This window comes from Lampetra planeri, chromosome 8, assembly GCF_965212315.1.
Source record: "Lampetra planeri chromosome 8, kcLamPlan1.2.h2, whole genome shotgun sequence".
Taxonomy (NCBI): domain Eukaryota; kingdom Metazoa; phylum Chordata; class Hyperoartia; order Petromyzontiformes; family Petromyzontidae; genus Lampetra; species Lampetra planeri.
The window spans coordinates 6,485,069-6,504,831 of record NC_136114.1 but is presented as its reverse complement, the minus strand read 5'-3'; the positions used below and the strand labels follow the sequence as shown (position 1 = coordinate 6,504,831).

General features: G+C 43.9%; 1 protein-coding gene across 2 annotated transcripts in view; it reads left to right on the top strand.

Moving 5' to 3' along the window:
• PPFIA2 (PPFI scaffold protein A2) overlaps window positions 1–19,763 on the top strand; it is a 352,145-nt gene that overhangs the window by 199,627 nt on the left and 132,755 nt on the right. For both annotated transcript variants that reach the window (XM_078596795.1, XM_078596794.1), the window contains exons 3-4: window positions 5,831–5,995; window positions 9,499–9,573. In XM_078596795.1, the coding sequence (XP_078452921.1) occupies window positions 5,831–5,995; window positions 9,499–9,573 (240 nt within the window). The remainder of the gene's footprint in view (window positions 1–5,830; window positions 5,996–9,498; window positions 9,574–19,763) is intronic.

Here is a 19,763-nt window from a genome sequence, read left to right as displayed (position 1 = left end):
GTGAAGAAAAGTAAACGGAGGTGGATAAGGCCCTTTTTTTCCAGAAGGAATGATAGCCCAGTGGACGAGAGAACGATGGAGTGGAAACCAAATGAGAACACACCGAGAAGGCATGTGCTGTGTAGGTGGTGAGATGAAATTGGCTCGTTTTCAGGTGCTGGTGCCAGATGGATCGCGCTGCAAGGCAAGACCATTAGCGATGGCTACGGCTTGGGATGGCCTTCATTCTGCAGTGGATAGATAATGATGATGATGATAATCGCTGATTACGGGTATTAAGTGATGATGGAGAAGTCATGCGTGATCCATAAATGCAGTGCTTTTGGTCTGCCGCTATTTAATATCCAACTTATTTTCTGCCAAGCACGAGCGAGTTTGCCGCAATAGCGTTCCACTGTTTAGCATCGTGTTACGCAATGCATTTGTCGTTTTTAGTTTTTACTGGGAGCAGCATGTCTGGCCACAGAGAGAACACAATTGGGATTTTTTTTTTCATAAAAAAGCCATGCTCTGCGATTGGAAATGGCTGAAACGTGGTCAAGAAGATAAGCTGGAGGAGTATTGGCGGTCTGAAGCGTCGCAATGTGTTGTTGTATGGTAGGAAGCAGCGAGCACATTTCTTACGCGACAAATGACTGCAAAAGTATGAATCAGAGCCTTGCGCATGCATATACTTTTCAGATACATTGAGTGCGGTAATTGATGATGGGAGGTCTCTTTTATTAGCATAAACCTGTGGGTGACTTTTATATTCACTTTAAATTAAGAAATATCTTGACGTGGGTATATTTACTTTTAAAAATGTGTTTAATCGTTTCCTACGTTTAGCTCATCTCTTTCAGTTACCCACTGTCGGCCATTATGCACACACTACATATATGCCTTCGTGTACAGTACTGTATATTCCTCGTGCTAATAATTTATCGGTGTTCTTTTGGTCATAACAAGTTGGTGTTTTTCACGATATCACATATGATGGCATTATTCCCTTTTAACTTGCTGTTGAAGGGAGAGAGTAGAACTATTTTCAGGCGATAAGAACGGGGTCCAAGGGCATCCCAGGCCCCACAGTAAATGGCACCCTTATCATTGTGGACTTAATTCAATTCACAATATAAGTCGTATTTATACTATTGATTTATCAAAATTAAAGCCGAACTGACTCTCACAACTGAATAGTGCATTGGGAAATATAGGCAATTCATTTTAAAGCCATGTTTTAAATTGGGATGCTATAGCATTTCTACCATACTGAAATCCAAATTGTGTTGTATAAACTCGAATGAGAAAGTCTATCCTTGTGACTATCCCCACACACTATGACGTACGCAACACATGCTTTAAGTAGAGGTCGTGATCAGGACAGAGGGAGGGTGGTGATTGTTGTGTATATACCCCTTTTTTATATTTTTTATATTATTTTTTTAAATAATTATTCTGCCAACATATATAATATCGTTTTTTTAATAGACACGGGGCAACGTGGGAACGGACACGCCCCCACACTTCCACAGATGCGCGCATACCTCACCTCAAAGGGCTAGAGGGCATGAAAGAGGGCAATAAAGGTCATAAAAACTCCCCTAATTTCACACAAGAGGAACAAGGGAGGAGGGAAATTGCAGGCGGGGGGTCAGGATGACATCCTTTCGTTAAAAAGCCTTACAAAAAAAAACCTTTGATAAATACAAACCAGGCCACGAAATATATAATTATATTCTTAACAAAGGAAACAACATTGACGACAAAAAGCACAGACGGGGTTTGAACCATGTTAGATAAACAAAGTTACCAACTTAGCCATGAAGATTAAGCAAACAATATCTATCCTCACTCCAATTGGAAACGAGACTACAGTCGGCACCAAGGTCGCGACCCACCATTGTTAATTCCATACGGACATTATGTACACTTGGTAGTTCGACACGGCCGGGCCGAAGCATCAAATAATAATTATGGCTTGGGTCACTCCAAAACAAAAATTCCTAGCCGGGATATCAGATTAAATAATCACAAGAAGTCAAATAATAAGTACGGAATTAAAGTGGATCTCCTAGAGGAGCTAAGGGCGGAGAAGTCTCTCATAATTAACCAAACGCAACACCCCATGAGAAGCGAGCAACACGGCCGTCTTTGTCTTTCCGAGAGGATCTCCACACGCAGGCACAAAGCCAGGAAATGGCCCCATAAAGATCGTAGCGCGCGGGCAACGACTCGAGAAAGGAAATTAAATAAAACACGTGCAGGGCGTTCCAACACAGACAGCAGGATTTGCACACGCGAGCAAATAACATTTCCATGGGAGATCGGGTCACGATGAAACATCGTGAACACGGTTTCGGAATAACTTGGGCATAATGGAACTAAGCGCATTTCAACTTCCAAACCAAAACAACTTAAGCTGTGTGAGACAAAAGATAACGCCCAGAGCAAGGGAGGGAATAATTAAGCTCGCTTAACGCGTAGGTTTTCGCGACAAATATTATTCAGAAACAAAAACATGGATTAGAATATTTTTTTTTATAACTCGATGCGAACGCGAATCGTCGGTCTGGTTAATGGATAACTTAGGTGGCGCCGTGGCGAGACCCCCACCCCTCCTTCCAGAATAATTACACAGCTGTGTCTTCAAAGCTAATAAACGAACAGACGAACACGCCCACAACGCACACGAACAAAGAGAAAAGTTATATGACACAGCCTTTGAACAAACTCGGGAACACTAGTGGACTTTCCCGATATAAGCAAAGGCAAAATCCATTCAAAGCATCTCGTCTCCGGGGCTTCAGCCCCACCACAGATCGTCACGGGGCGTCGGTTCCACCTCCTCTCGTCACCGCCAACGAAGAAGTTTTTCGTCATCCAGAATGACGAGGTTCGCGGGGGTAGCGACGTGCAGCAACAAGCCGAGGTCTGCACCACCTGAGAAGAATCGCTACCCTGAGTCGCCGAGCTGCGAGTGAAGCTGACGGAGACTCCAGCTACCACTCCCGAGCCAACAAAGACACCAACGTCCACCCTGCCACGAACGAAACATCGCTCCTCGTCAGAGTGACGACCAGCGATCAACCCGCAGGAAAGGCGGAGATCGCCAAGCGAGCAAAGCAGAGAGCGCGAAGCAGTGGAGAAAGCCTGATTGAACGGCTGTGAGGAGGAGGACAGCGCCATCGAATGCGCCGTGTGATTAATACGCACACCCAGATCAACCAGCATCAACCAAAACCGATTCGTCATCCCGCAGTGGAGAAAGAGAGTCAAAGTCTTCCGAACGAGCGCCGCCGTCAGAGCTGCAGAGAGGCGCCATCGCGCCGTCAGCTACAGAGGACCGCCAAGCGCCGCCGCTCAACTCCCTGCGGAGAAAGTCGCGTCTGCAATCCGCACGGGCTGAGGAAATCTCCAAACAGGGTTGTATCGTTTCCACACCCACAGGCTCAAGGAAGCACAGAGAATATCTTGTCAAACCAGTTTTCTTTGTCATAGAGTCTCGCGGAAGAATTAATTAAAACAGAGCCAGATTCGCTCTCACACCACCACACACGCCCTCACCCACCATTATTTCAAACATTCCGTTAAAAGGATTTTATACTTGCCGATGAATCTATTGACATATACTTTCGCCTCTGGGATACAATAAGTGCTTTTATTACCGCCATATGAAGTATGTCATGCTGGTTTTCAAACTCGGCCAGTCGCCGATTGTGATCGATACATGGGGGAACTAATGAGATGCCTGGTGGAAAGGTAGAGGTTACGATTGTTAGAAGTGTTTTAGTCATCCATTTTCGTTAATTGCATAATCTTGCTCATGAATTATTGACGCATGTTTGACATGCATGCTAGAGTGTCATGTGTTGTTTAGAATTAAAATTGCTTAACACCAATTGTTCGAGTGCTTCTTTCCAAATCCATGCAAAACTGTCTTATTCTTGAGAACTGTATCCTGTAATGAGATCTGAAACTGGAGACCTAAAATATCATAACACACACTAGGATAATCGGTAAATGTTTAATCAATGATAATCGTGTTATTCCGATTGATATAACTCTGGATAAACGAAACTAAGCCTAATTATCATAACTACACACATTAACATAATCGCAAGCTTCTGCATAAATTACTACGATTATCTCTGTGATTATCATAATTTATGCATATAATTACACACATTAACATAATTAATGCGATTTGTGCGTTTTTCGGAAAATTATACATTTTTATTATTTTCATCAAAATTTCATAACCCAACATATACAACATGATCAAGAGTTGAGGAATGGGAAGGAGGGTGTACTTGAAGTGAAAGGGAGGCTTCTCAACATAGCGTTATACCCGACTGTGACCAAATCACACTCGTACATGGTGGGCATTTCCAATGCAACTGCCTCAAAGGCTGCTGACTGAATTTGAAGCCATCGGTTATATCAGCTTTAGCCCATCTTCTTGGTTCTTTCGGTAAAGTCACGTAGAAGGGAAATAATAAAATCATAAAATAATTCTCACGACGTTTCGGCCACAACGCAAGCACGCTCCAAGCCTGGGGTGTTTCATTCAGACGCTGTCTTCCCGACAGACCTGTTCTTCACCTGAGGACGGCTGCTTGCGTTGTGGCCGAAACGTCGTGAGAATTATTTTATTATGTTTTATTTTTATTATTTTATTATTTCCCTTGTACGTGACTTTACTGAAAGAACCAAGAATATGAACCCCTGCAGTCACGAAAGCTTTAAATTGAAGCTTTAGCCCACTTATGCTGCATTTTTTACTTCACATTTTGCACTTAGAAAATCTCGAAGATTTTCCTGTTGAAGCCCACAGTTATTGTTGTGAATCTTGTAATTATATTATTAAGCAAAATAGTCAATGTTCGATTTTGGGTTCCTAACTTATTGAATGGTTGTGCGTGGCATTGAATGGCTGCAGTGCATCCCTTGTCTGACGTGATTTTAAACGGCTGTGGCACAGTCACAAACACGTGCTTGAGCCTCTGTCCAAGCAATTCACATTTTATTTCAAAGCTCTTGCCTAAAAAAAAAAATTGCTTAACATTAAAAAAGATCATGTTGGCTGTGTCTCCAGCAAGGATCATCTTCGGGTGAATCACCCTAGAATACATTTGTGCAAGGCTCTTGGGAGTGCTGAAAGGGCGGCAAGGCATGCTGATGCACTGCCCTGAGTAACAAGTGCTCACTCGTAGCACGGTCCCAGCAGACCTCGAGGGCTTGAAACGAACATGGCCTCCTTAGCAACGGCTGTGTGACTCTGGGGGGCTCGCACCTGCTAGCAGACTTCCGATTCGCCACTGCTGAGCTCCTCTGGGTTTGATTTTTGGAACTCTCACTTGAGATAAAACCAAATTCTTACGTGCGGCTAATTGAATGGTCTAGCCTGGTTACCAAAGACTACAGACAATCCTCCACTAATTTGGGTGATAGATGCTCAGCCAGCACCCGATACAGGGCATGAAGAAATGACATCGCCAGAATGCCTGTAAAAAAAGCTTGTTTTTGGTTGAACATGGGAAATACTTGAGTTCTGTGGTTAAAGTATTTCATTGATGCAATGTGCTGTTCCTCCCAAGCGTAGTTTCCAGAACAGGCCACCGCGTTGGTGTTTGTTTTCGTCGTTGTGCCGCTCCCAGGCCCTGTGATGCATTTTCGGGGTTGTGCCGCATTTCGCTCCGCATCGCCGCGACGGAGCCCCCGTGCGCAGCAACAAACAGAACGACCCGGACGCACACCGGAGCAGCAAGACCTATCATGATTGGCAGCCTGTTACATGGTCTCCTCTTACCCCTGTGCCCTCCCCTCGCCGGCTGTATCCCACACGCAGCTCCTGCTGGAGCACCTGGAGTGCCTGGTGTCTCGCCACGAGCGCTCGCTCCGCATGACGGTGGTGAAGCGGCAGGCGCAATCTCCGGCGGGCGTCTCCAGCGAGGTGGAGGTGCTCAAGGCCCTCAAGTCACTCTTTGAGCACCACAAGGCTCTCGATGAGAAGGTGCCCTCTCACGACACGTCTCCTCGATTCCCCCTCCTGTGTGTGTGTGTGACGTGGGATTGCCGCGATGCCGTCGCTCACGATGATGCGATATTAGGTTTACGATGAGGATTATCGCGGCATCAGTTGACCATAACATTGTTTGCAAGTTTCATAGTGTTTTTGTCTTGCTTTGCTGTGTGTATGTTGCACTTATTTCGCACCGTACGTAGCCGACCGTGTTCTTCGGAGGTGCTGTACTTTCCAGCATGAATAACGATGATTTTACTTAAGTTCTTCAGCTCCTGTTAATTCAGCATAAGACTTCTAATCTAGAAAAAAACGGTTACATTTACTCCAGAAATGGTGATGCTATATTACCGCCATGCAGTCAGTTACTCTGAAAAACATTTCAGAAAGCATTATTTGCTGGGTAACCGATATTTATTTAAACGTTCATCGAGTTTGTTATTTCATAAAACATTTGTCAGCATAGAAAATATTTCTGAGAGATTATATGAGCAATAACAATCACAACGCAACAATCATTTGTGAGATTGACAATACTATTATTGCATTATTGTGGATATTGCATCTTGTGATATCGCGTAGTTTCACCAAATTGCGGCAACCCCAGTGTAAATTGACCTGTACACCCCCCCCCCTTTTCTTGTCCAAATCATGGTGAACTAATCCGATGTGCATACAACACACATCGCCTTGACAGTGAAACATTCAAAGTGCATCTGCAAACTCAAACGAAAGCAGGCGACGCTCATCTCAATTGGCAGTCCGAAGCCAATGTTGGAAATTCCATATTCGTATGACAGGGATCACTCTCACCGTACGACAAGGGCTGGTGACTTCCCACAGAGTAGTACCTATTTTATCGACCCCAGATAATCGATGTGCTGAGTTAACATTGGGCCTGAATTTTTAACTCGCAACCCTCCGAATATGACGTTGGCGCTCTGCCAGTGTCACACAGATGGATAACCATCTGTGGTTGAAGCTGGTAAGGAAATGCATGCGAGGTTTGTCTGTCCGCACATGTGTACGTGTGTGTGTGGGCGTGCTTAAGTGCATGCATGTGTGTGATTATTTCACCAGAAGCCGAACAGGCAACCGAGACAATTTGTTTGACGGTGATAGTAAATTGCTTTTCATTGTGCCTCTTAGAAAAATCAATCTCCTAAAGCCATTATTTTTAAAATACACATGCATACAACTTGCATACATATTCATTAGACTGCTTTTTGTGTTTAGTTTGTTGTCTTTCCCCCGCACTTTTGGCTAGATACGGTGCAGAAGAAGTTCTACGTATATATTACGGTCGTCTTTTTAAAAGGCACCGCAGAAAGGATTGCTAGACATTGTTCAAGCAATGCAATGAATCAATGTGTTGCATACATTATTTTGAGGCTTGCATTATCGCTCACAATGTGAGCAGTGGCTGGGGGCCGCTGTGAGTGTAAAACATGCAACAAGCAAGAAATGTGGTCCCACAGTGCAGATAACATCATCTTGCCTTGTTATTCTATGCAGTGTAATTATCATCTGAATCGTGGCTTTTCAATTGAACAAACTTCAGCGGATTGTAATTAATTTTACTTAAAATATTGCCTGGGGGGAAATTAAGTGTTTGGCAGGTGATTATTTTTCATTTTTTACGTGATTAATTATACATTCATTATAAATGAAAGGCAACAATGAAGAGCAGAGTGAGGTGAAGTTTGTGAACTTCAGAATGTATTACTGACCGAAATTGTTTTCCTAAATGCAGAAACATTTTCCTGGACAAAACGGTGACAGAGATTGCTCTCTTAGCCACGTAGTCCGCGCCGCATCACTCACTCCATCAGGCAACCCAGTGCCTCACGCCTGTGGAGGTCTCTGTCTTATCACCTGGAGCTCTTCCCAGGTGACACACTTGCAGCACTTGCAGATGCTGCAATCGTCTGCACTTTAGCTCATCATCAGTAATTTTTTTTCTTTATTTGCCATTTTCTGGGACAATGACCTGCTGCCCCCTTCTCTCGTGGCATTTACCACAGCTAATGCCCAGGTCTGAGCTCTTTAAAGTAATCTGGATTGCTTGATTTCCCAGTATAAGCTGACTTTTGTCTGTAGATTGGACCAATTGTTTGTTTCCTATGTTGGGGTGAGGGCGGGGTGTTCCCAAACGCGTAATTTGCTTTTCCTTTTCCAAACCCTCGTTTTTATTTCTCTGTCACATCTTCCATTGTTTGCGACATTATTATTTTCCAGAAAACAAAACATCATGATTCTGTCCCGTGTAGGCTGCCCCAATGTGACCATTCGGCTGGACTTATTGTGACACACCTGCATCAAAGTCTCGAACAGTATAAGCTGCCACAACTCATTCATAGCTGGCTAATGAGTGATTGCTACGCCTGTGCTCATACTTGTTTGTAGAATTTTTATTTTTTGTAATCCTTGCTTTCCACCCTTTGCAAGCCATAATATTATTTGGCACATTGAAGAACACGAGAGATGGCATTGGCAAGGGGATGTTCTCATCCAGCTGTCCGTGGACCAGGACTAATGATGATACAGAGCATTGGGACTCACGTCAAACTATACCTCCATGTGTCATGAATATAAGAATAGTTGGTGTGTGGAATTGTGCCCAGCATGCAACCTCATATTGTTGCCTGTGACATATTTCCACAATATTTTGCCTTTTTTTCTTTGCTACATTTGACGTGTTATGCCTTGCCCCTCAATCGTGACATGGCTATGTTTTGACTTTGGACAACTTACTTGGCTTTGCAATTGAGATGAACGTGCATCCTCTGACGGTTTTATATATATATGTGTGTGTGTGGCGAGCGATGATGCAGCAGTTGGCACCCTCCGCTACAAACCCAGCGACCTCAGTTTGATCCCAGCCACACCCATCATCAACCCAGGGCCCTCACATTGGTTGACTTGGCCATCACAATAACATCATTAATGGGGAGACAAATATGTCCAGGCGTAGTACTAGACACACACCACCCCCTCGTGGACCATGCCAGTCTTAATAGGTTATTGCTGACACCACTCGCACCAGCACTCTATGTAGGCCGTCCGGGTGATCTTTGTCTTTGAGTGTCCATCCATCTATATGTGCATGTATATGTGTATGCTTCTTTGTGTGTGTTGTTTGTATTTAGAAATGACATGTTTTTAGCATATACGTGTTTGTATATTAATTCCCCGCACCATGTGGACTTTGACATTGGCCGCCTTGGTATGAGTTGTGGCCTTGATGTTAACACCTGATACAACAACTGAATCTGAATCTGGCCTGAGCCTCCCATAGGTTAACTCGGCCTAAAATGAGTACCTTGTGCAGTTTGCGAACATCTGTGTCGGAGATACAAAATAATAATGAATTGTTAAAGGCCCAATCACGCCGACGTGCGCCAGCCTTTGATAGATGCTCACTAACAGCAGCTGGCCCCAGTGTGTATCAGGATTAATGGGGATCATCGGTGTCTTGGTGTGCGCGTGGGCAGGTGCGGGAAAGGCTGCGGGTGGCTCTGGAGAGAGTGGCAGTCCTGGAGGAGGAGCTGCAGGCCACCAATCAGGAGGTGAGGTTCCTACCCCCCCACTCTACTTCCAGCAGCAGGGCATCACCGGAGCTTCACTTACACTTAGCCCTGCCACTCGCGCCGCCTTGACTCCGCAAATCGGCACAAACGTGATTCTCAGCCAGCTATTTAAGTGGGCCACGGTCTTTCCACAGATATCAAAGAGCACTCAGGTCCCCCGCCGCTTGGGTTTTTGCGATCGTACCAGGTCACTCTCCGACGTGTTGTCGGGCTGTTACCACTTGCCGTTCGGCCTGATGTCCGACGTTTCACTGCACATGCCGGGAACCTCTTCAGTTTTAGTTCGGCAAGAAGGTACAACCTGCAGAGCTTGCCATCACTGGAGTTTGGTGAATGGCGGCCCCTTTAGTGCCAGGCTATAATTATAGAGCAGGCAAGATCCCAGCTAGCTTGGAATATTCACACACGTGGGCTGACCTTGAAGTTCAGAAGAGGTCAGGTCACCACAGATGAGGATATCGTTAGGTCTGGTGTTCGGAATTCTTTTCACATATTTTAGGTCTGGTGTTTGGCATTCTTTTCACGTATTGAACAGATTTAGGATATCCGACTGGAAATTAAAGAATCAATGATGTGTGGTCAAAAGCAGTATTTGACTGTAATTGATTTCACTTTACACCTCTCATATGTGGGCTCCAGTCATGGAGGTGGACTGGGCTGTTTTGGGAAATGGTTCTGTGAGAAGAAAGGTGGTCCACACCGGCCTACAAAACCTTCAGTTCTGTTGATTAAAGCCGTCAATTATAAATATTCTACAATAATCACGTCCACATTGTCCTTACTGTCTCGGTAACCTGCGTCGTGTTTTACATGCCTCAGTTGTGGCACGCTTGCATGCGAGTGTTTTTTCTTTCTTTCACCGCCTCATCGTTTTTCACATATCTCCCGATGTAAAAGGGCTGTTGTATTTTAATGGGCTGTCTCTTGCCTTTACGTGATTGATTAATTGTATAGGAAGGACTGGATTCTGCTCTACACAGTGAGTCACGTATGTATTCCCTCAGCCTTGGGAGGGGGACCAGCATGAGCTGCAATGAAGGAGAATAGATTTACATGAAGCATTTCAATGAATGCGAGCGGTCTTGCCTGAACGGAATTGTGACGGGCGCACTAGCCAATTTATAATTAACCGCTTAGCAAGATTGATTATTGATCAGTTGTTGTGTGAAATACATTTCGGCAAATGTTGTCTTAGTGGGCAGATGTTCTCTTTCAAGATGACTTGGTAAAAAGCGTTTTGAACTCATACCTATTTGAAATGTGGGTAGTGTTGTTACCCTGTTCTTGCTATTTGAGTTTGCTTGGTTAGCAGATTGTCTTAGCTCTCCCTACCGCTGATTCTTTATGACTTTGACTTTGGCTGCCACAACCTTGGCTTTATATGCACATAAAAATTCGTTATTTTTTTATTTTATTGCTTTTTGCATTACTCCCGGATGATGGTGTATCTCACTGGTGCTTTATTCACAACGAATATAAATATATTCAAGTGTCTAATTAACCAAAAATTAGTAGCGGAATGAAGTTGGACGAAAATGTTGTGAATTAAATTAAGAATGATTATAACGGGGGTATATTTTGTCTGCAAGTGGCTTGTGTTGGGCTTGAAATTGTTCATTGAAACGACATCTTTCCTGTTAAAATATATAACCAGTAACACATTGGAATGAAGATGTCGGCTAACATGTTGCAAGATATTTTAAAGTGGTACTTTAAATGTAACCCGTCAAACGAATGTGTTATTTCTCAAGTGTACTGAGTGTTGTGGCTTGTCAAAGTTGTCACGAGCCATTATGGAACCAAGTGAATGCGGCGTCAAAATATTTAAAGCGTAAAAACTTTGTTTTATTACAAAGATGTTACTGCGGCGGCATATTTTTAGCGTCACAGTGTTAATGTGTTTACTTGGGTAATGTTGGGGACGTTGTAAAAAAAATACTTTTTAATGTGAATGGTTGATAAATCCAGTGAAGGATGAACCCCTGAGGGGTATTATTCAAATACCTGGCAATTCACCAGTAAAATAAATCGGAGCGATCTGAAATGTGCACCCACAAAGTCACATACGCATACATAGACACTCCACCACACTGCTTTCCAAGCTCTATGCCTTTTTAAGTGCAATTTGATTGATCTGTATTTACTGTGGGATCATGGCAAGGCCAAAATGTTAATATGGATTTGACTTATGACAAACCAACAGTGGTGTGATCTAGGTTAGGGTTATACCTTGAAAGGATTGGCTTTTAGAGTCAGAATTGAATGGTAATGTTGTGTGCAGTGTTTTGGTTCATATTATTTTTTTTAAACAAATCAGTAGCGAAAACAGCAGCGGGGAAAACTATTTAACGTCTCGGTTATGGTTAAGTTGTCCATTACTAAACAAATACATTGTTGCATTGCTTATGATTGCTTATCCAGATTATTACCGTGAAATTGCTGCATTATGAGCAGATACACAAGCTTTGGGCTATGGCAATAATATGCAACCAATGATGATAATAATTCTACAACAGATGTAACAAATGTTGGAGCATGGTACGGGGGGGAAAAATGAAGGAATTATATTTGAGCCGTTGGCCGTAATTGAAATAATGCAACTATATGTGGCTGGTGTGCAAATATGGCAAGTGGTGCAGTGAACAGTTTTTTCAGGACTGGTCGCCGTTATTCACGTTCAATTCCATATAGGGAGAAGCGGCTTTGTAAAGACTGTAATTTCATTTTATATATTTAAGTAGATACCTGATTTTATGAGCAGTACAATTTGGTGTTAAAATGTAGCATTGCTGTCAATAAAGTTGTGGTACTCGACGGATATAAGATGCTTCGTGCCTCCACCAGAAATACATAAGCAGTGGCATCTCCCATGTAACTTTTCTATGGTGCATTTAGGGCGTTTAATGCAGCTCACTTGCACACAAGGAATTCCGTAGGTGTATTACACATAAGATATGTAGAGACCTACCTGATGGGCACAGAAAAAAATAAACACTTGCACCACCACCGTGTTCATGTTCCGCAGCTGTTTAAGACAGCGCACTGATTTATAATAATTGTACCTTGCAATGCACCGTATAGTATTAGCTCGCTGTCATAGAGAGAGAATGACTCAGAGGCATGAGGAACCACGGACAAGTCGGAAGGCAGCCATGCAGTGAGCAAGTGACAACATTTGCCCAAGCTCTGGGGTTCTCTGTGTGAAGGTGTTATCGGCCAAATAATGAGCGCTTCAATTGGGGAGGAAACCAGAGCGCCCGGAGCAGACCGGCGCCTGCAAAGGGGAAACACTCCGTCACATACAAACGGAACGTGGAGACCACATTTTTGCCCTGATTTGTTCTCCTGGCAAGCCAGGGATTAAGCTCCTCATTGATGTCCACTGGAAGGGAGTTTTGTAACATTTGTGCGGTCCACCAACCCTCGCTCCCTCCACAGCGCTGGATTGCAGGTGTGCGCAGCCACCTCTCCGCCGGGCTCGATTGACATTCAGATTTAAGTGCCGTTTACTTGACTCAGGCCCGTTTTGCTTCATCAGGGACATTTTCTGATGGCTGTTGCTGATTCAGGAAATCCTCGAGTCAAGTTTGCAAGTGTACAGGGGGCAGATTCATGGTTTAAAGCCACCATGAAGAAGTGTAGGAGAGATCAGTTTGAATGAAGCGGCATTGAATTTGGCAGCTTCAACAAAACAACGGTCGTCTGACACGAGCAGCACGTCCGGTATATCTCGATCATTGCTTTCCTTCGTGGATAAAATGAGAACAGATGTCGGTGTGCCGTACATCCAATTAAACCGTAGCTGTAAAACCGTCAGCGATCCGTTTAGTATGCAGATTGGGAGGTGATGAATGGATGACAGCTGGAAGCTACAAGGCCATGTGGTTTCTCGGTGGGGGAGTGCTCTGGCCAAAGCCCTCGGTTTATCCCCCATAAAGGGAGTACAAGTCTGTTAAGTACCTCATCAGTTGGGTGTCTGGGGACTACAGAGTAGGGTGTAGAGAGATAGGGTCATACAAGGGGCATTGCTTAATTTCATGGGGTATCCATTGGGAGATACAAGGAACATTTGGTGTTCTCTCGTAGAGAAGAACAGTGGGTTGGGAGGGCGAGTGGTGCAGGGGGCGTTCCGGATGATGGGGAATTGGGTTTTGCGCATCGGGTACCAGGGCGGAGCGTAGAGTGTGGGACAATGAGAATAGTTTTGGTCTTGTAATGTGCGCTCAATGCGTGTTCTTATTGAATCGTCATCAGCCATTGTGTGTCCACCGCCGAATGACGTCTCCTCCACACCATCGCTATCCGTCATGGTATTGTGATTGCAACAGTTCACCCAGCTCCTGCACATTAACTGATCTTGTCGCTCCATCGCTGTGGTGTTCGTAAGCATTGGGCAGATTTCTTCTTGAACCGCCATTCCATCACCGGTTTCTTGCATAGGCCGTCGTCAGCCTACTTACTTTCCTCAAAAGTCAATAAGGTGCCTCCCGATTTGTGTTTGTTTCTCCTTCTGTCAGTGTAATTCCAAGCGTGCTTTTTTCAGCATTCTTGGCGCACTCTGCAAATTTTGTTTCAGTTTCATCGTCCATGTCCACGGTGTGTTAAAGGTATTTTGAATGCTTCATGTTTATGTAGAATTGAGTGATCCGTTATGGGTTATGTTGTTGAAATTATTTTGCGCCGTACGTAGCCAAACGTACACATAGGTGCTTAAGTGGTTTACGAATGGAATGGGCTACTATTTAGAACAAGTTAATAACTTTATTATCAAATGTGCAGGCGATGTTTTGATTGCTTCTCCATCACATTAAATGTAATAAATAATATAAATCTTGAGGAATTTAAGCTTTTGACTGCATCTTCATCCTGCGATTTTGATTAGACTGTGGCAGAAAATTAAACGTTTTTTGTTGCGAAACCTAACATTGAATGGTAGTGGAATTTCGTTAGCCACTGTTGGCAGTCATCACAGCTGCCTTGTGTGTCTTTTAATGCATTTGGAGTGGGTGCATTTGTTTCCACAGACGGCTTTTTAAATCAACTAAAGCCACGGCGCTAATGTGAAACAACCAAGCGTATTCCCTCGCAGGCCCTTTATTTCAGTGGAGAGTGCAGTGATTTTTTAAAGACAGGAAATGGCATGTTTTGCAAGAAACACATCAGTCGGGACAGGGGATGGAATGTTGCGCCTGGTCCATGACCCATGGGTTAGCAACACTAACGCCCCCTCCACTTCATTCAATCATGCAAACAGCAAACACCTATGTTTACTGGATTTGAAATGCAGTGTAACTCCTCTTATCCGTAACCCTATTACACTCGGCTCCTATGATCCCTGGGACCTATATGGTCTTGGAATAGTCATGTTATGTGCACCCCCTTGTATTCCTAGCTACCCACAAGCCATTCTGCAATTGTTTCTGCACCGCATTGCAGAACGGCTTCCTTACTATCCATGTTTTGTTACGAATTCATCAAGTTCATTGGCAAATTAATCCTATCTGCAATTGTTCTGTGGATAAATGGAGACAATTCATGGGACAACCCCACAGATAAGATCTGGGGATGTTTGTTCTCCACATCACCACGGATAAGATGGGTTCTACTTAATTGCAGTTCTCCAGCTCAATGATTTAAAACACAATTGGTGACACCACTGCATGAAGGCGGTGGGGGGGAGGGGGGGGAGTATGAATAGAGTACAAGCGATCTGCGGCGAAGTGAGATGCAGAATATTTCTCATCGGTGTGGCACATGCAGGTTAAGATGAAGACATTTTTTTTTATTTGGCCGTGCACAACGTGACCAAAACTAAGTCGTACTGATAGGGTCTCGCTTGAGTGCCGGCAGCCGAAATGATGTAGCTTGACAACCTGACCCTGAAGCAAGGCAGAGAGGTATGCAGTTGGCACATCCAGCGCACTCGCTAAAAAAATACACATTTTGCCCGCACAATACATTAATGGCATGCCCCCCACCCTGAGCCCGAACTGAATTCGGCTTGAAGAAATTAGCGACATCCTGCGTGAAAGTGTCGCCAAGCTTGTGCGGCGCCGGGGATTGATTCCGTTTATACCGTGCGTTTCCTCGCCGGTCATTGTGTCATCGTGTCGGGCGGCAAAAGTGGCCAGGCATGATGCTAAGCGCCCCACCCGTTCAGTTCCCGAGCAAGTCTGCAATTACACGCTAACAGCACTTGCATGATCAGCCTAACGGTGGACTGGAAAATAAGCTGAGGCCACAGGGATAACTTTACTTTGATGTTGTTCTTTGGAGGTGAATGAAATGTGCGCGAGTTGTTAAACAAGATACACTTAAACTTTGCGGTTTTACGTACTTTAAATGCTGATAAGCATTACTTAATGCAATATCTCAATAATAGTTATTGTATTGTGTTGCGCTATTCTTGGTATACGCTCACTTGGTCATGAATAATAGTATATACACAATGTCTTGAAATATTATTTCATTGTGTTTCTCATTTAAACCCTGTATCTGAGTGCCCCACACTTCATTGCAAGAATGCCATATATCAAGTGAATGTTAATGAATGAATCGGATGTCTGTACCATATGCTGTTCAGTGTGGATCTAATCACAAGCATCTGTTCACCTCACAAGTGTCCAAATGCTCTCTATGGCCTCGCATTATAGATGTGTATAAAATATCAACCTCCAATGAGCACGTAACGCTGCTTCACTGGAAATCTTTGAAAATATATAAATTGCATACTTGTCAAATGTTCTGTGAAGTATACATTGCTTTTTGCAATTCAAGTCCGTTTTCAAATCATATCATTTTGTATGTATGTATTTTGAACGTCTTTCGCACCGTACAATAGCCGTTTTGCTATATAGGGGGAAATATATACTAGACTGGCATCTTTTTTGCGTTCATGGAAAATTATTTTCGAATGGGAAGCAATTTGATTATCAAGAATCTAGATTGCTCTGACATGATCTAAAACATATCCTGGTCTGGAGATGGCATTTTTTAGACACAGCCCTTTACAAAAATTACTTCACAGCGATTACAGGGGATTTGAGGTTGCATGGAGAAGACAGCAGAAGCTCTCACGTGGCCCACGACCACACATCGTCGTCATCACATCATCGTCATCGCACTGTGTGCATAGACCAGGCCTCGGGGAGCCTGCCTGGTTTGATACGTTGACCCGGCGAATCCAGAGTGCTGTAGTCTATGAAACATCCCTTCTAGTACAGAACAGAGGTCGCAAACGGGTTTTGATTCCTTACCCGTACCTGGCCGCACCAGGGTCGCAAACGGGTACCCGTACCCAGCCGGGTACGGGTATCGGGTACCTGATTGCGACCTCTGGGATGAAGCCATGTTGCAGGCGCGGGTGGGTTGATTCTAGGAACTTGAATTGTGAGAAGAGACAAGACGTTGGGAAATGAGTGACAAACGGTGACTCACCAGTGACTCACGGCCTACCCGTACCCGTACCCGGCCGCACCAGGGTCGCAAACTGGTACCCGTACCCGGCCGGGTACGGATAGCCGGGTATTGGGTAGGGTACGGGTATCGGGTACCCGGTTGCGACCTCTGGTACAGAAGCACGGTTGTCCTGCATTGTTGGTGGTCAGAATGCTGAGGTTTATGAGATTGTTTTGGAGCTGTGTAACATCTTCTTGTTCACATTCAGAGTTGTTGTGTGTGTGTGCGCGTTTTCATTCACAAGTCCCGCGTTGTTGCCTCGTGCTGTTCTCGAGACGTGATGTGGGTCTTATGAGGGAATATTTAAGCCTCTCGTCCTGTCTGCTTACCCATGCATAAAGATGACTCTTTGACACGCCTTGCACAAGTGGGTCATTGTGTATTGTTGTGGCGTGGCTAAATGAATAATCTGTCTTAAGTAGGTAGATATTCAGAATGCAGTGCTTGCACTATGATTCTGCAAATGATCTTTTGAATTACACTTTAACTTGGTCAAGTACAGGATCACATTTGTGAACAACATGCACTGTTGGATTACCGACTGTTCTTTCAATCATGTTAACTGTGAAGTTTATTTATATATTATTTTATTCTTCAAATTTTATTCAAATTGTACTTTTGGCATCATGCCACTGGACAAAGTATATGTTCAGCTCTCTCTTAATGGGCCGTGCAAAAACAAGTGGGCACATTTTTGTGCACATTTTTGTACACATCCAGGTATGCAAAACTATTCATTTGTTTGGGAACCAGACCAATATTATTTACAATTTTTCAGCGGTTGGAATTTTTCCAAAAGAAGTCAACCAAATAAAATGTGGTGGGTTTTTTGCATGTCGTTTTTGGTGACCGGGCTAAGACCATCAACTGGCATCACTTAAGAACCCAGTATAATGACTGGTGGTTTTGCCTCAATTTAAACCCAGGATCTCAGCAGTAGCTCTGACTTGCTGAGCCACCCAACCACAGCTGCAATTTTTTTTGAATTTTAGTATTTCTATATGATAGCCCTTCTCATTATATCTCTATCGTATGCATTACAGTGGAGTGGTGTCGCAGTAGTTGGCGTATCGCGATATGGACATGGCAACCTAAGTTGGATTCCCAGCCGAAATTGACCATGAGTGGCAAGTTATAGCTGACTTAGTTTCTTGACTACCCTAACCTGCACTAATGAGCATTGTGACATGGCATGAAAGAGGCCTTCATCCAGAAGTGAATTAACAAAAAACATTAATTTTAAAATAACATTTTATCATTTTTGTATTCTTCATCGTGCTATTATGTGTTGTGCTTTACCGTTTTTTATTTAAACCCGGGACTCCATTGGGGAAGATAATTCCTGGCTCAGTTGGTTCCTATTTAATAATAAAAGGGTGTATAACATTTCAACATGTTTATACAGTTGTTAATATTGGATTGACCAGGACAGAATTCACGTGTGTAGCAATGATCAAATCCCATTCTCCCCCATTCCTCAGTGGTGGATCCAGGGGGGTGGGTGAAGATGACTCCCACCACCCCCTCCCCTTCCCTCGAGACCTCAACAATTTGTATTGTGTTGATATTTATCTGAGAAAATACATTGAATGTGTCTTTTTTTCATTGTTAATTTAGAGCCCTACTTAAAAGTCTTGAAATGCGGGCCTGCCCCGATACTCCCCTTGGGAAATGTCTAGATCGATCTCCGCTGCACCGTCACCTACCCAGCCGATGCTATGGCTGGTGGACCCAGAGCTGCTGGGGATTGGGGACGGTGGTTTAGACTTGGTGTCCATTTTCTTGCAACATTTTGATGGTATTGCAGCACCAACATTAAACTTTCATTTAGATTTTGCAATTTTAGTATCATCATCCTCATCCATGGTCAGCCCACTGCTGGATGAAGGCCTCCCAAAGCTTCCATGACGTCTGATAATATTCCCATTTGCATTTACATTTTAAAGGGATCCTCCAATAATTACAAATCCCGCGTGTCTACCCACTCCAGATAATTAATCCGGACCTGGTAGTATGGAGAAATGTTCACATGACATGTATTGCTTTTCCTGCCTGTATGTGGCAACCAATATTTTAAATACGATAACAGCAGCTGCCATTCACCACTAAATGGTGGTGGCATCATCACAGAGCTTGTGCCAGTTCCAGCTGTACGTCTGCATTATGCCCTAAAATACTGGGCCAATTTCTCAATGCAACACTTGTGGTCCACCATTCCGCCAGTGCTCTGTGCTTTATTTACGTGATGGTCTCTGCTCATTATTGTATCACCAATATACTTATTAAATATACACACCGTCTACCCTGCAACTGGCTAATGCGGCTTAGCTGGCACTGCACTCGCCATGAATTCAGAAATAAATACATTTTATTGTGTTTTTTTTAACGAGAGCATTTCCATAAGTCCTATTATGTCAACATTTTCCTATGAGAGCAGAAATTTTCAGTTTAATTGGCTGGGGAAAAAAACATGAATTACAGAGTAAACACGCTGGTAGAAAACACCGCCGCACTGTTGCATTTATTAAAGACAATACCCATCTGGAACGTGTACCCCGTGCGCGGTTTATCGACATTGTCCCGCTAATTGAAATACACGCAGAGTGAAGCACATGCCTTTCAAAAAGATGAAGCATGATCTAAGATGGCTGGGGTGCAGTGTGCGATGTTCTTGTGTGTCGGAGTGATGGCAAATATTTGGCACGGTGAAG